Here is a 9,478-nt window from a genome sequence, read left to right as displayed (position 1 = left end):
TTCTAATAGGTAGACTGGAGCACCAATCTGTGTTTTAATTATACCTTTTATTTGCAAGGACCAGAATCCTGCTGAAACTTACTCAAGAAAAGTAGGTTGGACTGAAAACATTCAAAGGCTAGGCTTCATGCACAGTCCAGAAAAAATATTCAAACATCTAGGCTTCATGCACAGTCCAGAAAAACTACAGCTGGCAGTAGAAAGCCACTGGGACCCCAGCGGTCCTTCCAGGGGCCTTGGCATCTGATCCGCATCCTCCATCCACTACCTGGGTTTCCTCCCATCTCAGCCACACACAGCATTTGCTGCCTTCGGAAGCCCACCTCTACAGGACTTCCTTCCAGGATCTTAAGTCAAAAAAACAGATGGATTTACTTCTTTGAAAGTCAGAGCTACAGAGAGAGAATATGAGACAGAAAGAGAGACAATTTCCTTTGTCTTGGAGATTAATTCCCAGAGGAGATTCCATGGGCTAAGCTCATTTTTTTGTTGGTTCGTCTTTTGGTTTTTGTTTCAGCCACAGTATGAGTCTTGAGTTTCAAACAGCTGATTACTCTGAATCCCAGAGGCCTGAGGTCCCTGCAGGCATCAGCAACTTGTCTGAGTGTCAGCCATGGGCATGCTTGCCTCTGCTCTGGGTTCTGTCTCCTGCATTCTTGCTTAACTGTTGTCCGCCCGTTAGAACCTGACCCTTGCAGAGGGACTCGTCATCAATCAGCCGCGCTCGAGGAGCTTGTTATCCAGAGAAGCTGTGGCGGCCACACTCGGTACCTGCCCAGGCCACGCGGGTGTCTCATCTGCAGGCTGAGGACTGCTTCCTTGATTCCGTCCTTCGGCTTTGCACTGTCTGATGACAGCACAGTCGGCCTGTGGTGGGTAGGCTGGAAATACCAGATGGTCAATGTGCATGAGAGCAGTTCTCAAAGACATGGGGAGTAGGTGGATAAACATCCCAATTTTCCTGCTCCCCTGAGAGAATAAATGACTTATGCTCCAGGCACACTTCCGAAGGTCCTGGTAGGATTGTACCCCTCTTGCCCACAGTGGTAACTGACTGGACAATGTACCTTTCACTGGCTGCCTTCCTTCTCCAAGCCCCTACCAGCATTTCTGAGATCAAATTCCAAATACACTATCCGCTCAAATTCTCAAGGTTGGTTTCAAGAGAAACGTTAACTACGATAGAAATCCAATGCAGAAGTCACATTCTTCCAGGCAGTTGTTTCCAGTCAAAATCCATCCCCATTGCTCAATGCCTTTGTCTACATCGCTCAGGTGATCCTGAATTCAGCCAGGAAAGATACACTGCTTTTCTCCCATGCACATGTGGCAAGTGACGGGAAATGGCAATCTGGCAGCCTTAACCCCAATGAACAGCTGGAGTACCTTGCCACCACGCTGGCTACTCCTTGGTACACCGACTGAATCTGGGGAATGGAGCACCAGGGATTCTTCTTGGCCAGCTCTCCTGGGGTCCCCTCAGATGCTGAAAGCAAGATTCAAAGCCCAGTGTGTAGTCTCATTTATTGGGAGTCCCAACATCCAGGAAAATGAGGGCTCCAGTCGGCCACTCTTCAGAAGTGGAAACACCAAGGGACCATGTATTCCTATCCAGCTTTCCTGCAGCCAAAGGAGTCCTCAAGAGGCGGGGAGTGGCTGCGCCTGCTGAGAAAACACATCAACATTTCCTGGAACCTCTGCCAGCCCTGTGACCATAGCTGGGAAATAGAAGCTGCCGTTGTAGAGCTCTTAATCTCAAGGGAGAGGGTGTCAGGCAATGACCTTGACCATCTAGGTGAATTAGGAGCAGGGAAGGCATCACTTGGTCATATTTGCTGGGCACCTGCTGCATGTTTGGCATTGCTGCACATCCGTGGAATTCAGCAGGAATGGCTAAAACCTCTGACCCTGGGGAGCCTCCAATGAAGAAGACAATGTATAAACAGATGTGTGAAATACTGAGCAGTTCTATACAGAAAACTAAATGGAATAAGGAGCAAAGGTGTGTGTGTGTGTTTGTGTGTGTGTGTGTGTGTGTGTGTAGAGAGGGAAAACGTGTAGCACTTTCAACTAGCAACACCACAACCTCAACATAGCCCATAATGCCTTTCTATCATGTTGTAACAATTTCAAAAGTTCAAGCAAAAACAAACTCATCCTTAGCCTTACATTCCATGTTTTCCATAAACATTTGAAGTGCCATCACAGCAGATGAGACAGAGTGTGTGTATGCTATTTAGATTAGAGAATAGAGGAGGTCCCAATCTCATTGCCCTGACCAGGGAGGAAAGACTACCGCTAGGAGACCCTCATCAGCAGAGGCCTGGGGTTACTACTCCGCACATACTGGAGAACCATGAGGAGGTCATAAAGAGAGAGATCTGACCTGAGTTCCATTTTTAGAAGTTCCTTTGCCTGCCAGGAAAGAAAAGCCAGTTAGGGCAGGGGTGGCCACAGCAAAACCAGGGAGAGACAGGGTGTCTGTTCCGGAAGGAAGGAGTAATTGGCCCTCAGATGGCAGGGTGGGGTCTTAACTGTACAGATGTCACCAATACTTGGAAAAGAAAGGAATGTCCCCAACAGATGGCTGGCTGAAAACTCGTGGGGATCATGCGAAGTCATGGCTGTTTCCTGAGGGGCCATTCCACTCCTTCCGGCTGGTTTCTGAAGCAGCCAATGGGAGGGAAGTGACAGGATATGAGCCACGTGGGAGTCTGTGGGCCTCACAGGGTCAGGGATGGGCCATCAGAGGAGGTTTTCTGAGGGATGGGGCTATCCAGCCTGCAACAGGAATTAGCAGATGCCAGGGCAGTCCAGGCACAGGAACAGAGCCGCGCAAAAACAGGAGAGGCACCCGGGTGCTCATGTTCACCAGGGCTAGCACAAACAGCTTGGAGTGGCAGGTGGAGGACAGATGGGGCCAGAGGTCCCAGGGGCTACATTGAGCAGGGTGCTGGAGGATGGGTCACAGTGACAGACAAGCCACCAGATCTAAACAGATGCCAAGCCAACCATGGGCAGAGCTCCAGAGACCACCATGAGACCACCAGAGAGAGTGGACTTTGAAGGCTCAGCTGGAGCACAGAGGTCTGAGAGAAACATAGTTAGGAATGAGGGAGAAGGCAGGGTTACAAGGACAGGGAGAGGGTCTCCACAGGGGCTGCGGAAAGACGGGGCCTTCGTCTCGGTAGTGCAGAGCCCAGAGGGTAGGGGAAGGCGAAAAACATCCCATGACTGGAACTCCTGCAGTCATCTTAGTTGGCTTTAGAGTCAGCCCACCCATGAACCAAGTAAAATTCATGAAAGTTTAATATATAAGTACACTGTATATTTTATGCTTTTATACTTAAAAGAATTAAGTTTGTATCTGTTTTGTTTTCTTTTGTGTGACCCATCCTCTCTGTCAGGGAGGAGGTGAGCCTGCAAGCAGCTGGGCTTTTGTTCTTTGTGTGATGAGGAAACCACTGGAAGGCATTATTAAGCAAGGGCATACTGTAACTACATTTCAGTTCCCAAGGCTTGCCCTGGCCTGTATAGGGAGGCAAGGTAAGAGTCAGGAACCCTGGCAGTGGGCTGGAGGGAGAAGGTGGCTGGACTAAGCAGGGGCTGTGGAGAGACAAGTGGTGACCATGTTCTGGAATCTCAGGGCACAGTGAAGGCCTCAGTGGGGGTGGGTTGGCCTGAGGATGACTCTGGGCTGTTTTTTTTTTTTTTTTTTTTACCCTACACAGCTAGAATAATGAAGGGGAATCTGGGGGTGGGGATGTAAAGGGAGCCTCCCTTACCTCTACCGTCGTGGATGAAGGCGGCAGCCGCACCTGCTCAGCACACTGCAGGAAGCGGCGCACGTGCTCCGCACAGTTGCCCACCGTGGCCTCGTTCTGGCGCAGACACTCCTCAAAGGCCTCAAAGGGCTCAGCACAGGCCTGGCGGATCTGGCGGATGATCGGGCTGTGCAGGCGGGGCATGTCAGGTCCTGAGAGCCTTCATGCCACCGCCCAGCCCTCCCCCTCCACCCGCTCCCCGTGTGCCTGCCCCCACTCACTGGGTGGATGTGCACCGAGCAATGCTCATCTTCAGGTGGTGACAGTCCCGCTGCCAGGACTCAGGCTTGGCTGCCACACACTGGCCATACTGTTCCAGCTCCCGGCTGCAGTAGCGGGCAGTGATCTCCAGAGCGGCCTGCCTGTGGGGACAGGGCGGGCTGAGGATCATTTCAGGCCATGGGCTAGGAGAGGAGTTCTCAGCGAGGTCAGAGTTAGGGCTGGGGTTCACGCGAGGCTGGGGATCCTGAGACGGAGCCTGGAAGATGCGGCAGTCAGGCTTGACGCCTGGGGGTTGTGGAACAGGGTGGGTGAGAGGCCTAGAACAAAGTCTGGTTATTATAATCTTTTAAAGATTTATGTTAGTTATTTGGTTTTTTATTTTTTTTAAGATTTATTTATTTTTATTGGAAAGGCAGATGTACAGAGAGGAGGAGAGACAGAGAGGAAGATCTTCCATCTGTTGATTCACTCCCCAAGTGACCACAATGGCCGGCGCTGCGCCGATCCAAAGCCAGGAGCCAGGAACTTCCTTCAAGTCTCCCACACGGGTGCAGGGTCCCAAAGTTTTGAGCCGTGCTCAACTGCTTTCCCAGGCCACAAGCAGGGAGCTGGATGGGAAGTGGAGCTGCCGGGATTAGAACTGGCGCCCATAGGGGATCCCGGCACATTCAAGGTGAGGACTTTAACCATTACACTATTGTGCCGGGCCCAAAATTTATGTTATTTATTTGGAAACCAGAGTTAAGTGAGAGAGGGAGAGATAGAGAGAGCTTCTATCTGCTGCTTCATTCTCCAAATGGCTTCAACAGCCAGGGCTGAGCCAAACCAAAGTCAGGAACCAGGAGCTTTCCCAGGTCTCCCACATGGGTGCAGGGTCCCAAGTACTTGGTCTATTCACTGCTTTTCTAGGCACATGAGCAGGGAGCTGGATCAGAAGTGGAGCAGCTAGGACTCATACCGGCACCCATATAGAATGCTGACACTGCTGGTAGCAGCTTAACGTGCTATGGCACCGGCCCTAAGGTCTGGTTATTCTAATGCAAGCCTTGGTTGGGATAGTAGAGTCCTTCAGCCATCAACAACCTTCCAGAAAGATCTTGTGGGTTAGGTACTCCCCAGTAGTCCTGGAAGAAGGCTGAGTTTTTAGAAGATTCAGGGAGCCCGGTGTGCTGGCCTAGCAGCTAAAGCCCTCTCCTTACATGCATCGGGATTCCATATATGGGCGCCAGTTCTAATCCCGGTGGCCCCACTTCCCATCCAGCACTCTGCTTGTGGCCTGGGAAAGCAGTGGAGGGTGGCCCAAAGCCGTGGGACCTTGCACCCCTGTAAGGAGACCCAGAAGAGGTTCCAGGCTTCTGGCTTCAGATCGGCTCAGCTCCAGCTGTTATGGCCGCTTAGGATCTTCTTAGAGGAAGATCCAACGGAAGATCTTCCTCTCTGTCTCTCCTCCTATCTGTATATCTGAGTTTGCAACAAAGATAAATAAATCTTTTTCAAAAATTTTTAAAATTTTAAAAAAGTAAGTTAGGGACCAGCGCAATAACCTAGCAGCTAAAGTCCCTTCCTTTAATGCGCCGGGATCTCATATAGGTGCGGTTCATATCCCAGCAGCCCCGCTTTCCATCCAGCTCTCTGGTTGTGGCCTGAGAAAGCAGTAAAGGTCAGCCCCAAACCTTGGGACCCTGAACCCTCATGGGAGACCCAGAGGCGGCTCCTGACTCCTGGCTTTGGATCAGTACAGCTCTGGCTGCTGAGGCAGCTTAGGGAATGAATCATCGGACGGATGATCTTCCTGTCTCTCCTCATCTCTGTATATGACATGCCAATAAAAATGAAATAAATCGTAAAACGTTCAAAGTTGTACGGAGACATGAGTTTGTAGGTCCTAAAAATGAGGCTTAAAGGTCTTGGGGAAGGATCGCTCGACAAGAATTACAGATTGGAGATGAGAGCTGAGGCCCGGGAGAGGCTGAAGGATCCTTCAGTGGGACTCGGGATGTTGTTCTAGGCTTGGGTCTGCAAGCTCTTGATGCGGGGTAGATCTGCAGAGTCCTGTGAGCTACTGACGTTTGCGGGACTAGGTCTGAGCAACCAGAGGGCGGGTAACAGGGGACTGGGAACAACTGTGTGAGCCATAAAGGAAACATCTGGGCCCATGGCCCTGGCGCTGACGATGCTGCTGCCTCACCTCCCATGCAGCTCCCTGCTATTGCACCTGGGAAAGCAGCGGAGGACATCAGGCGCTTGGGGTCCGTCCCTGCACCCCCGAGGACCCGGGACAAAGATCCTGACTCCTGGCTTCAGACTGGACCGACTTGGTCGTTGAAGCTACTAGGGGAGTGAGCCAGTGTACGGGAGCTCCCCGTTTTCCTAACTCTGCCTGGCAAGTAAAAACGTTTAAGAAGAGGTTGCAGCTGACGAGCCAGGGGGGGAAGAGGAGTCTCCTGGTGGAAGCGGGACGGGCCCAGAGCAGCTTAGCGGCGGGCCTCCGAGTCCTCGGCTCTCCCAGCAGATCCTTCCCGAGACCCCCGGCCAGGCCGAGGAGCAGACTCGCGGCTGCAAGGGCGTCGTGGGCGCTCCCGCTACTCACATGGCCGGGCAGGTGCTGCTGTGGGATCAATCAGGCAGCGACAGCCCGCCTCTTCCGATGCAGGCTCTCGCGGCGGCGCGCGGCTCAGCCCTCCCTGCCTCGCTATTTCCGGTTGGTTTTGTTGTTGTTTCTAGCTGCGGACTGACAACCCCGCGGCCCTTTAGACTCAATGCGTCATGGCGGCGCCCTTGAAGGCCACTTCCGACACCGGCCTGTCATGGCGGCGCCCATTCTAACCGCTTCCGTGCTAGCGGACTCGCAGCTATTTCCGGCTCGTGGCGGCGTCGCCCCGGGGTCACCGGAAGTACAACTTCGGCGATGCAGCGAAACGCCAACCCCAACGCGAGTGCAGTGCCTTGTGGGATGTGGCGCTGTCACGTGCGCGACAAGTCGCTTAGGTGACGTATTCCTGTGCGCGCCCGGGTCTGGTGGGAAGGGATTAGTATGGCCGGGTTGCCCTGGTGTGTCCTCTTCTCTTGTGTAGAAACTGTAAATCCTGGATGCTGGTGGCTTCTAGCGCAGGCACCACGGGAAGCGCCACTGTTTGCCCTTCCTTCTCCGTCCACAAAGTGTGCGTTTAGATCTGAGCGTGCGCGCAGGCGGCCGTGCCTGGCTGAGAGAAGAGAGCATAGAGAGAGATTTTGCAAAACTGTAGCCAAAGTGAGCAGGAAACGCAGTGAATCATCGTGTTTCAGGTGACACACCCACTGCCAGCGTGGCTTTCCATCCATTTGGGGATGGTGACATTGTTGGGACCTGGTGCCAGTGCAGGGTGTTATTTCCAGAGCCTGGACCCTCAGGAGTTCTGGATCCATGAAAGCTGTTAGGAGAGGCTGTACCATGAGCTGCCGGGTGTACACTTAGCAGAAGCGGATAACTGCTTCACTGGCCCACCCTCTGCTTCAGGGACGACGGCAGGCTGCTTCCCCCAAAATCCCTCCAATGCTGAAAAATCTTCCCCAGGGCTTGGATGGTGCAGGAAGACTGCATCAAGGGCTACGGGAAGGGACAGCAGCAAACGCGGACCAAATCCTTAAGAATGGAACCTTCACCCAGCCCATGTGCCCTGTTCTTACCGAAGGACCAGGCGGCCTCTTTCCTTAAGGCAAGGGTTCTGGTGGGAACTGTGAGGGAGACCCCAGCAGCAGGCTCGCTCTTGGAGGGGTGTCCTAGTTGCCTCGTGGTCTGTGGCGGAAGGAGTATAACTGACTCTACCGTAAGAGGACCCCAAGGACAGTGGGGTTCCGAGTGCAGCAGATCTGAGTTGGACTCAAGTCTTGGGGTGTGTCTGCCCTCTGGGTTTCCATTTCCTCCTAACAGTTGCCTCAGGATGCCCCTGGGGAGAAGCGATTGCGCTGAACAGACCATAGCACCTGCTATGGAAAAGCACAGTTTGTGTCATTGTTGGGAGTGTTTGTAATGGTGCAGGGGTCCTTGTGCCTCATGGTGACTGTTGGCTCCCCCGTGTCCCTAACACAGCTTAGGGCCTGGCCGACTCAGGAAATGAATGAGACCAGGTGCTATTAGGATTTCACATGAAGGTAGGAAAAAGTTACTCATTCATCCGTGTGACACTTAGGAGTACATCTATTTGCTGGACACTGCCAGCTGCAAATGAAATATGAAAATGGAGCTTCATTTTGTAGTAAGAGACAGACAATAAATAAAGGAAAGCATTTACTGCATTAATGATCCTCACTAAAGAGAATTAGAAGCCTAGGGAGGAAAGGGGAAGTATTGGGAGGACCTGACTGAGAAGGTCACATGTGGGCAAAATGCTGAAGGGAGGAAGAGGTTGAGGCACGTGGACAAGTCGCAGGCAGGGAGAATGGAGGTGTGAAGGCCCTTCATGTGGGCAGGAACACACCTGGGGCCTTCAGCGGACATGGGGAGATGGGTTAGGCTGGGGCAGGGGCTGTGGGGTGCTGAAGGAGAGGGTAGAGCAGGAGACCAGCGGGTGTAGGAACCGGTGGGAAATCACATAGACTCAGCTTTTCCTCTGATGGTGAGAGTGCGTGAGATTTTGCTTTTCCATAAGCTTCCCGAGGTGTCTCCAGATTTGAGGATTCCAGGAGAAACCAGAGACAAAAAGGCAACCACAGCTTTAGGTGGGTCTTCTTAAAGTGGAGCTGTACTGCTGAACCACTGCAGGAGGGAGATCCTGGAAGCAAAAGCACTTGGAAACCAGAGCCGAAAATAATAATAATAATAATAATAATAATAATAATAATAATAATAAATACATGTTATTCCTTCAAGAAACTTTTATATTTACTTCAAAGAGAGAGAACTCCCACCTGCTGGTTCACTTCAACCAGAGTCCAGGAACCAGGAACCCAATACAGGTCTTCCTTGTGGGTGGCTGGGACCCGATGACTCAGGCCTCACCACAGCCTGCCAGCATCTATGTTGCCAGAAGCTTAAAATCTGGAGCCAGAGCTGAGAAAGGACTCGGCCATTCTGGTATGGCTCAAAACCCACCCCTGCAATGCACGCAGTAATGAACGCTTAATTGAAGTTGAAAGATTACCTTTTTTTAGAATATAAGTTGCCTTGGTGAAGGTTAATGTTTTCTTCTTCCTAATGCTAGTTTAGCTCAGAGTAGAACTGAGCATGGGTGAGAAGACAGTCGGCTGTGTGATTCTAGGGGAGGCTTACTGATTTCAGCAGGAAGAAGGGTGTGGCACAGACATATGACATAAGATGCAAAACTGGGGCATCGCAAAGTCTCATGGGAGGGGAGCGGTGCCGGGGGTCAGGGTCAGTCCGAATTGCTGAGGGGCAAGGAATGCATGATGGACTGCAAAGAAGAGCTGAGGGGGAAATTGCACCTGTAAAATGT

The 9,478-nt window shown here is 52.0% G+C and overlaps 1 protein-coding gene across 2 annotated transcripts; it reads right to left on the bottom strand.

Annotated features, from left to right (window-relative positions):
* Positions 1-1,505: 1,505 nt before the first annotated feature.
* CHCHD5 (coiled-coil-helix-coiled-coil-helix domain containing 5) lies at positions 1,506-4,331 on the bottom strand. Of its 2 annotated transcripts, none has more exons than XM_012928554.2 (3): positions 4,046-4,331; positions 3,786-3,951; positions 1,506-1,662 (listed from the first exon to the last, which is right to left on the bottom strand). In XM_012928554.2, exons 1-3 carry the CDS (start codon positions 4,213-4,215, stop codon positions 1,639-1,641), a joined length of 360 nt encoding a protein of 119 aa, XP_012784008.2. In that variant the 5' UTR covers positions 4,216-4,331; the 3' UTR covers positions 1,506-1,638. The 2 variants fall into 2 exon arrangements, with proteins under 2 accessions (XP_012784008.2, XP_058523615.1); XM_058667632.1 differs by having other exon boundaries at positions 1,506-1,665; positions 4,046-4,238.
* Positions 4,332-9,478: the final 5,147 nt, after the last annotated feature.

The sequence above is a fragment of the Ochotona princeps genome, chromosome 8 (genome assembly GCF_030435755.1).
Source record: "Ochotona princeps isolate mOchPri1 chromosome 8, mOchPri1.hap1, whole genome shotgun sequence".
Taxonomy (NCBI): domain Eukaryota; kingdom Metazoa; phylum Chordata; class Mammalia; order Lagomorpha; family Ochotonidae; genus Ochotona; species Ochotona princeps.
Note: the sequence above shows the minus strand (reverse complement) of the source record. Positions and strands in the feature narration are given on the sequence as shown.

Coding starts and splice junctions, on each gene's coding strand:
- CHCHD5 (XM_058667632.1), bottom strand. CDS start 4,215: ATGATCCTCAGCCCGCCCTGTCCCCACAGGCAGGCCGCTCTGGAGATC. Junction 3,952..4,045: donor GCTCGGTGCACATCCACCCA/GTGAGTGGGGGC, acceptor CCGCCTGCACAG/CCCGATCATCCGCCAGATCC. Junction 1,666..3,785: donor CTTCATCCACGACGGTAGAG/GTAAGGGAGGCT, acceptor GTGTTTTCTCAG/CAGGCGCAGCCACTCCCCGC.